The 20,471-nt window shown below is 44.6% G+C and overlaps 1 protein-coding gene across 1 annotated transcript in view; it reads left to right on the top strand.

The window, feature by feature from the left end:
• Positions 1-20,471, top strand: part of ADAMTS18 (ADAM metallopeptidase with thrombospondin type 1 motif 18) — a 139,139-nt gene that overhangs the window by 92,956 nt on the left and 25,712 nt on the right. Inside the window, exons 13-16 of the mRNA XM_047079265.1 lie at positions 1,108-1,280; positions 5,885-6,015; positions 6,852-6,975; positions 7,684-7,928. Coding sequence (XP_046935221.1) covers positions 1,108-1,280; positions 5,885-6,015; positions 6,852-6,975; positions 7,684-7,928 — 673 coding nt within the window. The remainder of the gene's footprint in view (positions 1-1,107; positions 1,281-5,884; positions 6,016-6,851; positions 6,976-7,683; positions 7,929-20,471) is intronic.

Here is a 20,471-nt window from a genome sequence, read left to right as displayed (position 1 = left end):
CACATAAGTTTATTCACCCGGAGCCTTCTTTCATGTTACATGTTTGCGTTGAGCTTTTGTGTGAGATGATCCATAGCTGGGTTTTCGCCTTTGGCGAAAGCTGCAAAAAGATAGGAAGGAGAAGGAGCGATTGTTTTGTGCCTGGAAGGAGCTGGTTAAGACGTTATTGGGAATTTTCAGTTTGGTTTATGCTCCTTTTTTCTTTAGATTGCCTTCTGGTTTTTGCAGTCTGCCTACCGAGATCTTAAAGAGCCTGCCATTAGATCATAATTATTTATGTTCTAATGGGATTCCCTTCTCTGGAAATCCATTTCCCATTGTGCTTGGCAGGAGAGGAGGAGGCCACCTACGAAGTTGAAAAGTGATTATGCAGATGAAAACAAGGGAATTTTTGTTCACAGTTTAGGATCAACTGGAATAAAACATAGACAAGTCGGACAATAAATAATCAGAATACGAGCTCAATGACTGACAAAGCTGGATTGGAGATGGTGGCGAATGGGGCTTTCTGTTCTTTCTCTTCCGTGTCCCCACCTCCTATGTGGCGGCAGGTGGAGAGCACACTCTAGAAAGCTGAGTGTGTTCAGGAATGGGAGGCGAGCTGGAGAGTAGGTCGGGTCCACGTCGGAAGAGTCTTGATACCCATGTGGGGTGCGTGTGTCCGTGAGTGTGGCACACGGACACATATCCACATTCATAAGAACGTGTTGGGTGCATTTACGAGTGTCCCTAACGCCAGCGATACAATCAGTGTCGAGAAGATGCCTTCATCAACTCTTTAAGGAAATTGCCAGAATGTAAAACTTGGATCAGAGATGGCACATAAGTTTTATCTAATCTGGAGCTCGTTGCTGAGCAGTGGATGCCTACCCAAGGCCTATACTTAGGAAAGAAAGTAAAGAAAGGGAAATCTTTGACTGATGGGTCATGCCCACCATGGATACAAGAAGGGACACGGTGTGTTGTGTACAACGTTATTTCCGTTCTCGTAATGGACTGTGTGCACTGCATAGCTTGTGACAGTGTTCGTCTTGCTTGTCCCTCCTTTATTATTGCTTGTGACTAATAGTGAGCTCTAGTACTAAAGCTCTTTAATTTTATTTTTAGGCCTCAGTATGGTGGCAAGTTCTGTCCAGGTTCTAGCCGTGTATATCAGCTGTGCAATATTAACCCTTGCAGTGAAAATAGCTTGGATTTCCGAGCCCAGCAATGTGCAGAATATAACAGCAAACCTTTCCGTGGATGGTTCTACCAGTGGAAACCCTACACAAAAGTGGAAGGTAATTCGGTCTCTACGAACCTCCAACCAAGATGTCTCTCTGTGGACAGTAATGTGAATGAACACGCAGGAGAAATTGGTGCCGGTACAAAAGAGTGTCAGTGTTGACATCATCCCCCAGACCCGTCCTGGCCCAGCTTTCCATTCACGTCCATGAGTTTTGTTTATTTTTCCCTACTTTTTTCTTCACAAGACACCCCTTGTCCCCCCACATCTGCAGCCAAAGGGTTCGTGTATTTGGAATGTACTTATATTTCTAAACTTACCTTTGGCATGTCAGCAATGAAGTCTCCCAGGGATGTTAATTGAAATTGGTCTGAATTGTCCAGACCAAAAACTCGTGAAATCATATATGCCCCATAGAGACACCATATTCAGCAACTGACATGTCAGATGATTGCACGCTTGGGAAGGCCTATTTGCAGGGTATAAACACACATGCACACACACACACACACACACACACACACACACACACACAGCCATGAATTTAAAATTGTCTCTCTTCTGGGTTCTCAGTACTTATTACTTAAAGTTATGGCTTATATTTTACTTTTTTATATTAAATTGTTTTTATTTTACCTCAGTATCAAAACATTTATTTTAGTCCCACAAATTTAATGCCTTACATACAAATTTAACATCTTGCCTCCGCAGACGAAGCTGTCACCCTTCTGGTTATTTGCTTTCTCTTACTTCCATTCACTTGCTTTATCAAAACCCCGCCGTCCTCCCTTGAGAAAGGATAACTGTGAACCCCCCAGTGCACACGTGCAGAATGGGGACACACTGAATTTAGTGACAGTTCGTGGGAAATAAACTGGAGGGATGTAGCTGAGCAAAAGCTTGAGATGAACCTGTGTTACCGGTTACAGTAGAGAAAGGAGCAGAGTCAGAGACAACACACAACACGTAGCAAATCAAAGGAGAGGGTAGTGGCACTTTGCTCAGCACCGGTTCAACCATTGCAGGAGTGCTGACATGGTCCTGGGTCATGACTGTTTGTCCAAAAGCCCAGGTGGAGATGGACGTGAAGATTCTGAAATCTGTGCCTTGGGAGGAAGCAACGAGCAATCTGTACACGTTTTTTTTAAAAATAGAAACTCAGCATTTATGGCGGTGTCCAGGGTTTTAAACTGCACTAAGAGATATGTACAACCTTTATTAATGAGTTTTAAACAGTTTTTGAAAGTTACACTCAATGGTACGCCTCTTTTCGTGTTTTCTGGAATAAATGTGTGCCTGCAAAGTTAGCTTGTCTAAGGGCCATTTCATTTTCTCTTGGCCTTCAGTGATAAAGCTGGGAATACATTCATTTGACAAAGAATTCTCCAGTGGAATAATTTGGAAGCTTGCCAAGGGCAAGAAAAAAGTAACTAGTTACCTACAAAAATTCAGAGATAATAACTAGAAGGGGATTTAGATTTATTTGAAATAATAATTTCAAATTTTTGTTTGAATAACTAGAAGGGGATTTAGATTTATTTGAAATCCCTTCACAGGATAGACTTAATTCAAGGGCTAAGAACTTCCTAGACGTAGTACCTCCCCCGGGAGGCCTCTCTGGCCAGCCTGCCCAGAATATCCTTCCTTCTTGTCATCCTCTGAATCCTTAACCTGCTGGATTCTTCATAGCTCTTATTTGTGCATGAGCTTATATTATATAATCACTTTTTCATTATCTTTCTCGCCACAAGAATTTACATTCCGTGGGATGAAGCCTTGGTCCATTTTGAGCATGCTTGTATCTCCAGCATTTGAGAATAGCCCTTGCCACATGCTTGTAACTTCCAGAATGCATGAGCAAAGACATAAATCCCAACTGTCCGTAATGGATGTATCTCCCCTTCATGAGTAGTAGGCTCTCCCTCACTGGAGGCATCCTACGAGGGACTGAGTTATTATCTAGGAGGGGCTCTGCACACAGGTTCCCGGGGACAGTTAGGTAGAATACATTAAGGTGCTCTCCAATCCAGCCTTTGAAGATTTATTTTCTCTTGGTTGTATACTCCCGTGGTTCCCTGTTTTTCACGTATGGCTCTTTCCCCCAGACTCTCTTGTCCTTCCTTTCACTTGCCCTTCTGTTCTTTGCTTTGTCTTCTTGGGTATTCCTTGGTCATTCCCACAATGCGCCTTTCGTTCAAATTCAGTGTTTATGGAACGTGTTTTGTTATCACCCTTTAAATAGGTTCTGTGTCGAGTACATGAGGAGAAAGTTAACCAGCTAATTATTTTTTTACATTTATTTATTTTGAGAGAGAGAGAATCCCAAGCAGGCTCCACACTGAAAGCATGGAGCCTGATGTGGGGCTTGAACTCACGAACTGTGAGATCATGACCTGAGTTGAAATCAGGAGTCGGGAGCTTAACTGACTGAGCCACCCAGGTGCCCCAAGCAAATAAATATAACCTGTAAAATAATTTTTAAATTTCTTTAATGTTTTTATTTTATTTTTGAGAGAGAGACAGAGTGCGAACAGGGGAGGGGCAGAGAGAGAGGGAAACACAGAATCCGAACACATGGGTGTACATGCATGAATGCACGTGTGCGTGGCTTTTAAAAACCTGAATCCCATTTACAGTTCATGTAAAACTGCTTTAACACACAATGTAACTTTTATTGACTCTAAAGTGCCTGGGAAGTTTCTGGTATCACAGGCAAGAAGAAAAAAATTTACTGTGTTTCTACAGAGCTTGCTATCAGAAAGGAATTCCGCCAATTTCCCAAATACAGGCTCTGAGCTGTCAGCACAGAGCCTGATGTGGGGTTCTAACTCACAGACCGTGAGATCATGCCCTGAGCTGAAGTTGGACACTTAACCGACTGAGCCACCCAGACATCCCACCTGGAAAATATTTTTTGGTTTCAAAGCTTTTCACTCATTTAATCACAGCCTTACTAAGTAAGGAGCCTGCCATTTTATTCACTCACTCACAGATGTTTACTGAGCATTTATGGCACAGGAGCCATTCTGCTAGATGCGGGGGGACAACGTTGACTTAAGCAGGGACCCAGCCTGGGGTCTCTGCTTCTTCTCCTTCTAATGTGTACGTAGAATCAGGAAAGACCGACCCCGATTTAAAGGTCTTGTGACAATTCAGCAGTTTGGGAAGAACAAGGGAAGATTCTAAATAAATGCAGGCAGTCTTTGTCTTCCGGTAGTGAGACTTTTTTCCTGCTTTGTTTCCAGTAGACTAGTTCACAGACTTGCCCAGGGGCTTGTGCGGGCAAAAACAGAACTTTCTAGAGCTTGTCAATTCCTAGGCATGATGGAGAAAAGAAAGGGTATAGATATGTCTTCCACAATCTCATGTGCAAAAATTAGGAGGTATTTAATAAGGCTATTAAAAGAAATTTCTAGGGGCATCTGGGTGGCTCACTTAAGCATCCAACTCTTGGTTTTGCCTCTCGTCATGATCTCACGCTCCCTGAGATCGAACCCCTCATTGGGCTCTGCGCTGACAGAATGGAGCCTGCTTGGGATTCTCTCTCCCCCTCTGGCTCTGCCCCTCCCCCACTTGCGTGTGCTCACATGCTGTCCCTCTGTCTGTCTGTGTGTGTGTGTCTCTCTTTCTCTCTCAAAATACATTAAAAAAAAAAAACCCTTAAAATTAAAAAAGAAACTTCTAGGTAAAGGAGAGACTTTTAGCCCACCCACACATCTGCATACTTGGATCACATTAATCTAACTTCTTTCGCATCGAAGTTTGGACTTTGTTCCTGAGAGGTTCTGTGATGCACAGCTATTTGAAAACTGTTTACACGTTTGTTGTGCAGCTGTCGTCAGGGCTTTCGTGTGCTGTCGCCCACGCAGTCTCCTGTGAGAAATGTCATCTGGCCGTGCTGGCCAAGAAGAACGATTTGTATTTGGGAAATTGGCATAATTCCTTTCCGATAGCAAGAGCTCTGTAGAAACACAGTAAAATTTTTTTTCTTCTTGCCTGTGATACCAGAAACTTCCCAGGCACTTTAGAGTCAATAAAAGTTACATTTTTTGGCCTTTAGGTTCAGTTTGTTTCCTCCTCATTTTTATGACATGGTTATTCTCTGTATGTTTTATAAACATGAACCATATGTCTTTTTTGTTGTTGTTGTTCCCCAAAGTGCCTAAACTTTTTTCTCAATAAATATCTAAAGTAATCCATGTCTTAAGTCAAGGTCAGCAAACAATGGCTTGAGGGACAAATCTGACCTGTTTTCTTTTTTTTAAATAAAGTTTTATTGGAACACAGAAACACTCCTCCATTTTTATATCGTCCATAGTGGACCCTAAGTCCTGGAAAGCCTGAGATATTTGCTAACCGACGAGGGTAGCTGTACAACCCACCCATCACGTGTACTGTGGCTCTTACCAAGGATTAGAAAAATAAAATGGTTGTGTGTGAAAGCAGTTTTACATGAATTGTAAATGGGATTCAGGTTTTTAAAAGCCACTTATACGTGCATTCGTGCATGCACACCCATACCCACATACAAAATCGTAACATTGACCATTTCAGTCACGGTCGCTTTCTAAATAAATGTAATGTACCCTTTTTGGTCATCATGTCATTTTCCGGTGATTTCCTCCTGATCACGTCCTGTCCTGCTGTCTTTGCTTCTAGAGGCAGATCGATGTAAACTGTACTGCAAGGCTGAGAACTTTGAATTTTTTTTCGCAATGTCTGGCAAGGTGAAAGACGGAACTCCTTGCTCCCCAAACAAACACGACGTTTGTATTGATGGGATCTGTGAAGTAAGCGAACATTTCTACTTTGGGACGTGTGGTCACGCTTGTGTTTCCTCATACCAAACGTGTACCGTGAGAAGTGGTACAAGAGATTCTGTGTCTGGAGAAAAGGCGGCCTAGGGACAAGGGCTCTGTTGGCAAATCGGAACTGAGGACTGTCTCCAATGTCCCCACTTACTCTGTGCGAGACCCCGTCGGACATTCTTAGTCCCTTCCTCTTCACTCCGTCCCCACGTGTATGCAATGGAGATGATGACATACCTTGCTACACCCAGTAGTCGCAACAATTAAATAAGAATATAGATAATAGTAAACTTGCCCAGCATGTTTGCTAAGTATGTTTGTTATGTGGTTAGAGCCCCACAGATGTGTTATGAAACAGTGCTCGTATTTACGGCTAGTTAGTCTGCCTTTTAATTCCATCGCGAGCCTGTGTGTGTGTGTGTGTGTGTGTGTGTGTGTGTGTGTGTGTGTCTGTGTTCTTTGGGGGGATTGAGTGGGGAGGGGTGGAGGTCATGCAGGTGGCCCAGCATTGTTATGTTTCAGCAGCAGAGCTCACTTGCCAGTGACTTTTTATTCCAGTTTTCCAAATGAAGAGACTCAGCAAGCTTTAGATGAGTTCTAGAACTTCCCTAGTCCTACCTCTGGTCAAGGCAGAGGAAGGATCGGAACCCCCGGTCAAACTTGAGACTCTGCTTTTAACCCTAAAACTGTACTCGTTTTCTGATTTTCTTAAGAGAAAAAAACAGGGACCCATGTACATATGTCTTGGTTATTCCTATCCAAGGGCTTTTCTGATCCTTGATTTTCGCACTTTATCTATTTATTTATTTTTGTCACAGCCAGTGGGATGCGACCATGAACTGGGCTCTAACGCAGTTTTGGACGCGTGTGGTGTTTGCAAAGGGGATAATTCAACTTGCAAGTTTTATAAAGGCCTGTACCTCAACCAGCACAAGGCAAATGGTAAGAGACGCCTGCTGTTTCGTGGCCGTGGCTTTGCCGCTAAGCACGTTTGAGTCAAGCTGGCTATGGTCGAGCCATGCACCAGCTCGCCTGACATACCGAGGACGATGTCTCAGACACGTTGCAAGGACAGCAGAGGATGGGTGGTTTCTCGGGGTGAGGGGTTCGGCCAACACGTCCGACTCAGAGGCGTGTCACACAGATGCCTTTCTACCTGGCAGTCCGTCCCACGTTCTCCCCGCCTTTGTTACACAAAGGACTGCTTTTGAAGCTTCTGATTCAGGATGTGACCCCTGAGCCGCACTCACAACGTTACATGAATACCCGAAGCACTTCTCCAAATGAATCTTGAGTAAAATGAAACGCAGAGTGCTCTGTCCCGAACATCACTACCTTCTCCCAGGTAGATGGAAAATAGAAAGCGTTCTTGGATTTGGTGGCCTTGGTTGTTCTGGAAAGGAGAAGAGCGTCCCTGCTGTCCACACACACGTGCTTGGGGAAGGAACATACACTTTCTCTCTGGTGTTCCTTCCCCTGGGAAAGTGACATCACTGATGGTTTGCACTTCGTAGAGCGCGAGCGAATGTGCGCTCGTGGTGGCCCCGCCCCGCTCTAGAAGAGTGGACATCACCACATCTCTGAGCATCTTGGCCCCGTTGCTGCAGTGTGCAACGTGGAAAACAGCATTGTTCTGTTCTTCCCGTTTAGAATATTATCCTGTAGTCACCGTGCCAGCGGGGGCCCGAAGCATCGAGGTCCAGGAGCTACAGCCCTCCGCTGGTTACCTGGCAGTCAGAAGCCTCGGTCAGAAGTATTACCTCACGGGGGGCTGGAGCATCGACTGGCCTGGGGAGTTCACCTTCGCTGGGACCGTGTTTGAGTACCAGCGGGCCTTCAACCACCCGGAACGTCTGTATGCGCCAGGACCTACCAACGAGACGCTGGTCTTTGAAGTAAGCCCCTTCTGTTTGTTCAGTTCTCGGTGCCTCTCGCTGTGTTGGTAGTGATGGCCCGCTCTGAGCTAGCTCGAGGAACGCCCCTTCTCGCGCAGATCTGTTTCCTCGTGAGCCAACTCGCAGAGTGCCAAGAGGAACAGACAGCAGCTCGTATTTTGGCAAAGAGGGTGGGAATCTGATGGGTCTCCAAGACAGGGCGCCGGTTTTCACATTGAGGTGCCAGCTTCTCAGCCCTGCACTTGACTGCCATGAACGTTAGGGAGTAGAGGAGGAATGCCCTTGAGATAATCCCATGTTGTCTGTATCTGCCGTTTGGATAAGCCTCTTGCCCCTATTCACCGCATAGGTCCACTGGCCTAGGAGGTGGAATGATCTAGTGGAAAGAACACTTGCCTGAATGCCAAGAAAGTTTTTTTATAGCTAGTTTTGTGGTGTGTTTATTTTTGAGAGAGAGAGAGAGAGAGAGAGTTGAGGGGAGGGGCAGAGAGAGAGAGGGAGACGCTGAATCCAAAGCAGACTTCAAGCTCCGAGCTGTCAGCACAGAGCCTGACGCGGGGCTGGAACTCACAAACCGTAAGATCATGACCTAAGCGGAAGTCAGACACTTCACCGACTGAGCCACCCAGGCGCCCCTGCCAAGAAGGTTTTAATCCGAGCAAACCACCTTACTTTGGTAGGCTGTCATTTCCTTAGAGGTAAGAGAAAAACAGTGGATGGATAAAAATCATTTCTTAAAGATTATAAGAAATCTCTTCGAGAGATTTGGGGGCGCCTGGGTGGCTCAGTCACTTAAGCTTCTGATTCTTGATTTCAGCTCAGATCATGATCTCATGGTTCTGTGGGTTCAAGGCCTGTGTCCCGCTCTGCACTAACAGCACAGAACCTGCTTGGGATTCTTTGTCTCTCTCTCTCTGCCTCTTTCCATCTCTCTCTCTCTCTCTCAAAGAAAGAAATAAACATTAAAAATAGAGATTTGGACATCTCTCAAGAGCAGGGAACTTACGGCCCCAGTAGATGCTTGAGTTTGCACCGTGGTTCTAGATGGTGACCATGATTGTTAACTCACTAAAACTCCTATTATCTTGTCACTTGAAATACTAGGTCCTGTCACCTCTGTCTGTGTGGTGGGAGGTCCCTCAGAGATCTCGCATCACCTGCTCGGAGAAAAGCTGTAGTTAGGAAAGCGTCTTCCAACCCTCTCAGCTCTTGGATTTCAGACACGAGAGCACGAAGTCTGCATCACGTTGGACTAAAGTTGGGGTGGTTGGGAGCTCAGCAGCGGATCCAGTCCCCGAAATGACCCTTTCATTAGCCCTACCGCATAAGAATGGAATTCTGATTCAACATTTTTGGGTATTGTTGCAAACCTTTTGTTTGTTCGTTTGGGTTCGATGTTCTGTGTTCTGTTTCTTTTCCATCAAGCATCTGAGCGGGAAACCTCTTTTCCGTCTCTTCAGGAAAGTTCTCTTTTCTTTAGACACGTATATTTAGCTTGCAAGGTAGGAGTTTTAGAGCAACGATGCTTCATTAGTGTTGCCAAGAGGCCTTTGATCCATCTCTGAGCAAACGTACGCAAACCAAGTTCTGTGGCCACAAAACAACCCAAGTCCGGAAGCGGGCGGGATGCTTCTCACGGCTCCTGCCGCGGGTGATCGGAACAAAGTGCACATCATTCCGGGTGAGAACTAGGTTTTTTTACTGCCTCGTGACAGGCACCCGTTTGTTGTCGTCGTTTCTCTCTCCGGTTTTGTTCGTGAACGCAAAGCTTTTCTAGTAGGTTGGCACGATCCCGCCTGCGACTCAAGGTTTGCCATTACACAGAGATTATTTGCAGAAAGACCACAACAAAGAATAAGGCCAGAAATGATGGGAAGAGCAAAGCAGAATGACAGAGATCCTTCTTTCTTTCATCTCTGGAACCTGAAATATCCCCCCTGGCGCTGTCTGCGTTGATCGAATTAACCAGATAATTGACGCATTGTCACTGAACATGAGACCAGCCTGGAGCTGCTATTTGCCTTTACGCTTTGTCTTCAGTTAAACCTGATTCCTTCTCTCCTCCATCCATATTTTGTAGCCCTGCCTAAAACTAAATCTTCGGGGGGTATCCAGCAGGTCCTAAATGTCCCCTGATGGGTAGGAGTTAGCTTTGAGGAATGGAAGAAGGGCCTTAATTGGTGATGGCGTTCTGCAAATTTGGTCCCTCGTCGGTCTCTTTGCACACACAGACACCTCCTTGAAAATGGGTCAAGATGTAAGGAGAACTATTGGCGAGATCTAAACAAAATTAGAAAAACATAAAGTCTCTTCCCCAGGTTCAACTGGACATGTAGAGTATTTTTTAAATAATTTCCTACTACAATACAAATAGAACAAGAGCTGTGATAATATCTCTGTTAAGACAAGGTTGCGATTTTGCCACAATGCGTTAAGATCGCATTTGCTTAGCTGTTGTTGTAGAGTCTTGCTTTAGGGACTCATTCTACTTAGAGGTTGAATGAAAGCTTAAATTAACATCTTAGGAATGCGACCTGTCTGGAGACCATGGAGCGGGAAATTCGTATGATTCATTGGATGTGCCTCGCTTGTATTTTAGAGGAGTTAGGGTTTCATTCAAGAGTTACAACTATGTTAGGAGCTAAAAAAAAAAAAAAAAAAAAGTCTAGTCACCTAGTATTATGTCTGTTTTATCTTTTCAAAGAATTGGGGTTAATGATTTTAATATTTAAAGTTTACTTTAGGGGCGCCTGGGTGGCTCAGTCGGTTGAGCGTCTGACTTCGGCTCAGGTCATGATCTCATGGTCCGTGGGTTTGAGCCCCGCGTCAGGCTCTGTGCTGACAGCTCAGAGCCTGGAGCCTGTTTCGGATTCTGTGTCTCCCTCTCTCTCTGACCATCCCCCATTCATGCTCTGTCTCTCTCTGTCTCAAAAATAAATAAACATTAAAAAAAAAATTTAAAGTTTACTTTAAAGTATAAATTTAATTATATTTAAATATATAATTTTAATATGTCCTCAGGAGGACATCATCGAATTTCTGCGCAGTTTTTATCCCATGCTCCTACCTTTCCAAGATCAGGAGAACACAGCGATTTTTTGAAATTTAAATCACAATAAGCAATAACATACATTTTCCAAAATGACACCATGTATCAGCATCCAAGTAATCCACGGCTATAGTCTTTAAAGGAAGTTAAGTCAAGTTCACGTGCCTTTCCATACAACTATGGATTGAACCAAAATGAATACTTTGGGAGCCAAAAATGTGTTCATTCCAATATAAAAATGTTGAATGTGTTTTAGCAATCCTATGGGATGCTGGAATCAAAGGGTGGGAACTTCCAAAATGAGAAATGCCGTTCCATCCATCTTAGCAAGTCTAAGTCTGTGAAAGAAAGCACTTTCTCTCCCGGCCTTTTAAAATTCCTAAACGTTCACTAAGTTCTTGTTGTAGGGTAAAATTCAGGAGAAGAGCATCTTTGTCAAAACACACGGCGATGGCACTGGGGGGATGATGTTTCTCTCCTTCATGTGTATTCATCCGATCCTCCCCATATCGTAGCTCGTTCCTGTCTTCGACCACCGTGTTGGTATTGATCTGGATAACTACTTTCAAAGCACTTTTCCTCTGTTCATTCCATGTCTGTTCTTTTCCATGTCTGATAAGGAGAAAATTAAGCAAACATTCATTGGTTGCCCATTCGTGTATGAGGCACTGGAGATACATAAATGGCAAAGACATAAATTATGTGGCTGAAACGTATAGTCTGCACAGCGTGTGTGTAAAACGCACAGTCTGTCAAGAGTGAGTTTCGTATGTGGTCGTCGCCATTCTTGTTCGAAGCAGCATGGTTTAGAACAGGGAACATCTAAATAGTTGGCTCCTCCTTGCCTGTGTCAACTTGGCGTGAGTCCCTTCAACTGTTGTGGGTCCTAATGATTTCCCCAGGCTATCTTTTCCCCTGTGTCCTGCGGCACTTTCCCCGAAGGGCTCTTATAGCAGCTCAGACCTCAGGGTAGCAGAAACATGACTTGCCTACTTTTTGTAGCCTCCCACACCGGCACAATACCTGGGACATGGTCGCTGCTCAAAAAACTGTCTCTTGAATAAATGACATCCGGTGATAAAATGTATTCATTCGTGTACAAACAAGAACCTGCTTTCGAAGCTGAGAAGTCCTGCACGGAGGTGACAAATGAGACAAACGAGAAACGCGTTGGGTCACTATGTTGTACACCTGAAATTAATGTAACAGCCTGGGTCAGCTATAGACGCAAATCGTCGTCATCATAGTAGTAACAGCGATACAAGTGAAAGGAGAGCTTCTCTGAGCAAAGTCCGGAGTGACAGGCTGTGAGGCCAGACTTCTCCTCCCCCATTTCAGCCCTTCTGCCCCAAACCACGGTCTGTGATCCAGAGTTCTCTGAAGAGGCCTAAACTTCTGCAGTACACATTTTAAAAACCACTAGGTCTCATCATCTCTTAGGACCAGCCTTAAAACCGTACGGCTGAAAGTTAAGTACAGCGAATAGCATTTAAAGTATTGAAATTGGATCTCCTAAGTTGCATTTGAGGGATCAATATGCTTTTGTAAATGCTTGCCTCTCCCGGAGGAATGATCGCACCTAAGACGTTGCTGCCCGGTTCGCAGCAGACTGAGCTTCACTTGGGAGGGGAGCGACTTGCCTGCCCTTCCAGGGGGGTGGATTTGCCAGATCTTTCCACCCATTTCTGGGCCTTGCCTAGCGCAAGGCAAGGGTAAGGCAGTCCTGGAAATAATTGACTGCTGTCAGTTAACCTCAAGAACTAAGCGCACGGCCTGACACCAAATAAAAGTGTCTTCTGCGTCTGGTTATTTTTACATGTCAAAACCTTCTAGAATGTCTTCATAGGGAAGCTCAGTTTAAACTAAATGGAAAACAGACCTTCACTTCTATCACTGAGTCACCCGATTTTAAAACGCGGTCTCTGTTACTAGCCTTCGCTCTCCTTGGAACCTTGAGTCTACATGTTCAACATTGGCAACAGGTGGATGTCAATTTAACCAGTGCCGGCCCCATTGATTTCCTCGGTGGCCAGGGGAAATTCCAAAGGGTAATCAAGGATTTATAGGATTGTCTTCGGTCTTAAATTTTTAAGGCATTATTTAAGCCCATCAATCAAGTTTTTATTTTGAAGCGCATGCATACATATCCATGTAAATGACTTGAAGAAAAGGAGCTAACTTTCATGAGCCTGTATTATGTTTCTGCACAGCCCAGGGAAAAACTACTCATACACACACGCACACACCCCAGCACAGAAAGAAATCAATATTGATTTGGCAATCAGATGCTTTCTGAGATCACTACAGAGACGGTTATTATAAACTAGATAATTTCCACATACTTCTGTTAGTCAGCTTTTTCCCCACAACATAAGTCTGGCATAGAGTCCAAAGAATTTCTCATTGAACTAGTGTGCTCGTTAGTCATTTGAAGGATTGAAAAGTCAGTTTATTTTTTAAGTCTTGAGGATACTATGTATGGACCTCACTGCATTATGTTGATTTGATTGGCTTTGAGAACACGAGGAAAGCTAAATATGTGTTACTTCTGTACCCCACACAGCTAGATTGTGTGTGTGTGTGTGTGTGTGTGTGTGTGGTGTAAGGAATTACATTTTGAAGTGGCAGAAATGTGAAAGCTGAACATCAGAGTTGAAATTTACACAGCCTTTATTGAAAAATAGTCATTTAATCTGAAGTACACATACCCATGTCAAGCTTCTTGAGTAAAGCTGAAAACTTCATGTTTTTCCATGTTGAGATTGAGATATAGGTGATTTAAGGTCACTGACTTTGTTCTTTTTTTTTTATTTTTAATGTTTATTTACTTTTGAGAGAGAGAGAGAGAGAGAGAGAGAGAGAACAAGTGGGGGAGGGTCAGAGAGAGAGGGAGACACAGAATCCGAAGCAGGCTCCAGGCTCCGAGCTGTCAGCACAGAACCTGACATGGGGCTCGAACTCACAGACCATGGGATCATGACCTGTGCCCAAGTCGGACGCTTGGCAGACTGAACCACCCAGGTGCCCCACACTGACTTTGTTCTTTGTTTAAGCAACTGTGCAAAAGGCCGGTTCAGCATCCGGTTTTAAGAGGCCTTGGCAAATGAGAATTAAAAACAAGGGTGCCTGGGTGCCTCAGGCGGTTAAGCCTCCGACTCTTGATCTCAGTGCAGGTCATGATCTCAGGGTCGTGAGTTCAAGCCCCACAGTGGGCTTTGCACTGGGTGTGAAGTCTACTTAAAAAAAAAAAAAAAAGTTAAACACAGAAAGTTATTTTTTCATGAGATGTCCCCTTACAGACGACACATTCTTTAGAAATGACTGAAGGTGAGATTTTTTTTTGCTCCCTCCTCCTGTCCTTCCCCTCTCCCCCTTCCTCCTCTACTTCCTTCTTGCTTTTCTACTTCCTGTCTCCCTCCTTGTCTCTTTCTCCAGATCCCTGTGTCTCTGTCTCTCTCCCCTCCCCCCTCCCCCCTCCCCCCAACAACCACCAAGTCCTATTCTCTATCAAGGTGCCATGTGGTCAGGGGAAGGTGCGGAAATTCATCAGGAGTGTTTCATTATAAAGTAACTTCCTCTCGGTCTGATAAACAGCGACTCCGGATGACGTGGTCACACGGGTGGCTACTCGAAGACTGAAAGATGATCACCTTTGTTTTTACAGCATTCATTCCTTTTGTAAAAGGCCTTAAAAGCTCTCTTTTATGTTGAGGACTTCTTCCGTGTGAAGTGGCACGAGGGGGCGTTTAACTCTTGGGAAGCCCGTTGCATTTAATAGCGTAACCGGGGGAGAGTCTGGCCGCTGACCACAGCGGCAGCCTTTGGAATGACAGGAAGTGAGAAACAGGTTAACCCCAGGCCAGTTTCAAGGCAGAAAAAGACATCCAAAGAAAATTACTATAATCAACAACTTCCTCCACGCTTTGGCAAGAGGAGATGACAGGGTGGCGGGGACCAGGTGGGCGAGCACATTGATCAGTGACACGATGGCCTGTGAGCCCCACCGGCAGACTCTTCCCTTCGCATCCAGCTGCTTTCTTGTGACCCCGCCATCTGAATTCTCCCCACGGGAACGGGGCCAGCCTGAGTAAAGATGTGCCTCGAGATAAAACCAGGGTCGGGGAGAGGAGATTAGCCAAGTAGCACGGACTGAGTGAAGACACAAAACACAAACGAGGCAAAGGCGGAATGGAGAATTAATTCGGAACAGATGATACCAACCTCAGACTCCAGAGGACGATTCAGAGGTCCTTTTGTGATGCCACATCATTTGTCTAGATGTTTGCCGTTCGCCATTTGAAGTGTGGACCTCCCGTTAATTCATGGCAAATACTTGTGTGACAGGTTGGAGAACACTATTTCTTTTTCTTCATTAAACTCCGAGGAATGCTGGCAGGTTGAATTAGAAGTGTAGTCGAGGCTCCGAGGGTCCGCCCACACCTTTGAAGCTGCCTCATAGAAGCTTTTCTCAGTCCCCATCAGGGTCTGTGCCTTACTGCCTCTTGTCGGAGGCAAGTCACATAATAGCAGTGACCATACCTGGTTGTGTTCTTCCAGCTTCGAAGCAAACGGGAAGACAAAGACAGCCAACGGGCTGAGTTGGGACGTCCCAAGTTCTTCCAGCAATCACAGGACCTGGCGAACACATCAATCCACACCACACAAGCTGTCCCTTCTCTGAGCCGTCACTCCACGTATAACGTGTGGTGCGAGTCGTGGCTTCTCAGGAAGGGCCAGTCTACACAGCATGTTGTATTTCAGTTGCTAAAACAGCGGGTTCAGTGAGACATCTAAATAAACACAGGGGAAAGTGGATTGAAGAGATTAAGAATCACGTATGCTTAAACCAGACATTGGCGCACTCAAGAAATCCAAGTTCCGGGTTCGAACCCCAAGGGCAACGTAAATGCTGTGGCATCCTGTTGAATACCCGTGATAAGTATTACCCACGGCTCCTACAGTTTTTAGAATTTTATTATTATTTTTTAATGTCTGTTTATTATTGAGAGAGAGAGAGAGACAGTGCGTGAGCAAGGGAGGGACAGAGAGAGAGGAAGACACAAAATCTGAAGCAGGCTTCAGGCTCCGAGCTGTCAGCACAGAGCCTGACGTGGGGCTCGAACTCAAGAACTGTGAGTTGATGACCTGAGCTGCAGTCGAACACTTAACTCACTGAGCCACCCAGACGCCCCAGTTTTTAGAATTCATAGTAAGGTCCTAGACGTTTGAGAGACAGTGTTGTAAGAGATAAGATGTCAGGTTTTGGAGTCAGACAGTATCATAGACTTGAGTCCAGGGTTGCTACTTAACTAGCTAGAGACCCTGTAATTGGTTTATTTATTCATAGTGCCAGGGTAAGACTAGCCCTCAGCTTCCTGGTGATATTGTGATCAACTGTAGATGATACACGTGCAATACTTTGGCAACAGTAACTATCATAAGCATCCCTGTTCTTGTTTTTAAAGCAATCAGACACGTTTGGAGGACAAGAAACTAGCTTTCTAGCTTGCGTTAATTAAAAAGCCAGTCTTTAAAGCCTATCCATAACTCTGATTTACATGGGAGAAATCAGACAACTTTTTTGTTAGCTTTAATGGAAAAAAAAAAAGGCCGTCAATTACAAAAAAAAATGCAAAACGGGTTAAAGGCATTTATCATTTTAACATTAAAAAAAGTGGGAGCAAAAACAGAAAAAAAAAAAAAAGAAAGAAAACTGCTTACCCAAGATTACTCAATGTGTCCTTTGTTTTAACGTTGTGTGCCTGAGGCAGAAACCGAACCCCCCTCCTGCAGAGGGCAGTTGGTAGAGTCCAGCCTGTCTGTGGTTTTCCAACTTAAGAAGCTGTAAATTTTATAACTCCGCACCCTGCGGTCAAAGCTGCTGAATGTTGTGTCTGAAGTCAGGTGGTTCGTGTGTTAAAGGTAGACATTAAACAGTTCTGAGGACCTGGAAGCAGTTAGGGAGGTTGCTTGCCAGCTGTAAATTAGAGACCCAGTGCCAGTTGGCTGGAAAATTCTCTGGACGAAGTCCAGTTAAGTAGACTGAATCACTGGCGGTCTTTCTAAATTTGTGCATTTAACAGCTTGCCGTACAGCCTGACAGGCGGTGCGGGGCAGCTCGGAAACCGCAGTACCGTGATCTTGTGCCGCGGGCAGGGGGCAGGGGCATCCCCGTGACCGGGAGGGCTTTTGCGTTCTCCACCGGTGCCGCGAACAGTCAGCGACCGCTTTGGACGAGGTCACTGAGGATGGCTTAACGTAGACGTGCGTGGCGGGAATGACCAATTTCAAGTCACGCCTCGTCCCAGACGCGTTCCTGAGCCTTCACAGGGGCAGTTAGAGTCTCAGCTGTGTGGTTATCACATCACGTTCCTGCTCTCCAGGTTCTGGGCATGGGGGTCAGGGGGGGACAGGCGGGCGGCCTGTGGTCAAAGGGATGGCCAGGGTCACACTGAGTGCTTCCGTGCTGGCGCACCTGAACGGAGGCCATAGTCTCTACGTAGGAGGGGCGGGTGACGTCATTGTTAGACCACAGGGTCGTTTAGAATTTGGAAGAGCTAAAATTGTGTCTTAAAACTGATGCAGGTGACAGCCTTAAGGTCGCGGACAAAGCTGTCCTCGTGGATGTGGGACCTGCCAAGTCCCCGCTGTCTCGTGCTCGGAAGGGCTCTGTGTTCGGTTCAGTGCTCTCCTATCACCACCTTGAAATTCTTAATAATTTTTCTAAGCGAGGGGCCTTGCATTTTCATTTTGCGCTGGGCCCCACAATTTATGTAGCCATTCTTTAGGGGAGGGTTGATTTTTTTTTTTTTTAACCAAGTCCTGTCTTTTTGAGAACGGGGTACGAGCAGGGCCAAAGAGATTCTGTTAGGTAGGCAGACAGCCTCTTTCCATGGGACTCTTTGCTGACATCAAACAGTGAGAAGAAGATTCCTGCACATCCTGCTCTCGGTTACTTTTCTCCTCAATACAGGGTAAAGAAAAGGGCAGAGAACACTTTATTGAGAAGCAAATAATATGTTCCAATTGGCAAAAACTCGTCTTTCATATACCTGGCCTTGGTGTCTTTCTGTTTAAATAGTCATTGTCTTTCAGAGGCCTTTATGAGCTGATGTTAAACTCTTAGGTCAGCTTTCGGCTGGTTTCTACAAATACTGTCTTTTAGCCTACGTCGTTGCACGTATGACTCTGTGTGTGAATTTCCAGCTACATCGACATTACAGTCAAGCCTTAAGTCATTTTATTTTTTCAAGTTGAGAATCTTTTATTTATTTATGCATTCACTGAATGCATTAGTACGTCGAACAAACAAAATGTAAGTGATACCTCCTACATGCCATATATTATACGGATATATTCCTATAATGTTGTGAATACTTAAAGTAAGTTGTGTAAGTTATTTTTCTTCTTGTTTTGGCTGGATAAGGAAACTTCGTATTACTTTGATAACAGGAAATGGATTAGTTGCCTTCTTGGGGTCAAATCTGTTTGCTGCTGTGTTTTTACTTTTAGCTCAAGAATTTTACTCTTCAGGTTAATACTTATTCTTCTCAATCTATTCCAAAAAAGTAGAAAGGGAAGGAAAATTTCCAAATTGGTTCTGTGAAGTCGGCATTACCTTGGTACCAAAACCAGATAAAGACTCCACACACACAAAAAAGACAACTACAGGCCAAATCTCTGATAGGTATGTGCAGAAATCCTCAGTGAAATACTGGCTGACCGAATCCATTAGTATGTTTAGAATATCATTCACCACGATCAAGTGGGATTTATTCCCGGGATGCCAGGGTGGTTCAATATTTGCAAATCAATCAATGTGACACATAGCAGTAAGAAAAAAGGAAGAACCATATGATCGTGTCAATAGACACAGAAAAAGCATGTGACAAAGTACCACATCCATTCATACAGCAGCCCTCAACAAAGTAGGTTTAGAGGAAACATACCTCAAAATACTAAAGGCCAGATCATCATCCTCAAGAGGGAAAAGAACTGAGAACTTTCCTGCTAGTGTCAGGAAGAAGACAGGAATGTCCACTTTGATCACTTGTTCTCAACAGAGTCCTGGGAGTCCTAGCTGCAGCAATCACACAACAAAAAGAAATAAAAGGCATCCAGATCGGGGCGCCTGGGGGGGCTCAGTCAGTTAAGTCCGACTCTTGATTTTGGCTCAGGTCATGATCTCGTGGTTCATGGGATCGAGCCCCACATTGATGTAAGCATGGAGCCTGCTTGGATTCTCTCTCTCTCACTCTCTCTGTCCCTCCCCAATGTGTGTTCACATGCACACGCTCTCTCTCCCGCGCTCAAAAACGAACATTAAAAAAAAGGCATCCGGATCAGCAAGAAAGAAGTGACATTTTCACTATTTGCAGATGACATGATACCATAGTCGGCAAACCCTAAAGATTCCAGCCAAAAACTGCTAGAACTGATACAGAATCAATGTACAAAAATCTGTTGCTTTTCTATACACCAATAAGGAAGCGGCAGAAAAGAGAAATTAAGGAATCGGTTCCATTTATAATTGGACCAAAAATAATAAGGAATAAACCAAAGAGGTAAAAGGCCTGTACTCTGAAAAGTATAAAACACTGAGGAAAGAAATACAAGATGACACAAAGGAATGGAAAAACATTCCGTGCTCGTGGATAGGAAGAACAAATATTCTTAAAACGTCAATACTCCCCAAAGCAACCTACACACTTAATGTAATCCCTATCAAAATACCAACAGCATTTTTTCACAGAACCAGAACAGACAACCCTAAAATTTGTATGGAACCAGAAAAGACCCTGAATAACCACAACAATCCTGAAAAAGAAACCAAAAGCTGGAAGCATCACAATTCTGGACTTCAAGCTATATTACAAAGCTGTAGCAATCAAACAGTATGGTACTGGCACAAAAATAGACATATAGACGGACACCTGGGTGGCTCAGTCAGTTCAGCATCCAACTTCGGCTCGGGTCATGATACCACGGTTTGTGAGTTCAAACCCCACGTTGGGTTCTAACGCTGACAGCTCGGACCCTGCTTCAGATTCTCTGTCTCTCTGTTGTCTCTCTCTCTCTCTCTCTCTCTCTCTCTCTCTCTCTCTCTCTCTCTCCCCCTCCCTTGCTCATTTGCTATCTCTCAAAAATAAATAAACATTAAAAAAAAATGGACACATGGCTCACTGGAACAGAATAGAAAGCCCAGAAATGAACTCACAGTTACATAGTCAATTAATTTTTGACAAAGCAGGAAGAATATCTCATGGGAAAAATCTCTTCAATAAATGGTGCTGGGAAAACCAGACAGCGACATGCAGAAGAATGAAACTGGACCACTTCTTTTTTTTTTTTTTTATAATTTTTTTTCAACGTTTATTTATTTTTGGGACAGAGAGAGACAGAGCATGAACGGGGGAGGGGCAGAGAGAGAGGGAGACACAGAATCGGAAGCAGGCTCCAGGCTCCGAGCCATCAGCCCAGAGCCTGACGCGGGG

This window comes from Lynx rufus, unplaced genomic scaffold (assembly GCF_022079265.1).
Source record: "Lynx rufus isolate CCGP_SWC_20201006 ecotype Redwood Valley unplaced genomic scaffold, mLynRuf1.p SCAF_16, whole genome shotgun sequence".
Lineage (NCBI taxonomy): Eukaryota > Metazoa > Chordata > Mammalia > Carnivora > Felidae > Lynx > Lynx rufus.
Note: the sequence above shows the minus strand (reverse complement) of the source record. Positions and strands in the feature narration are given on the sequence as shown.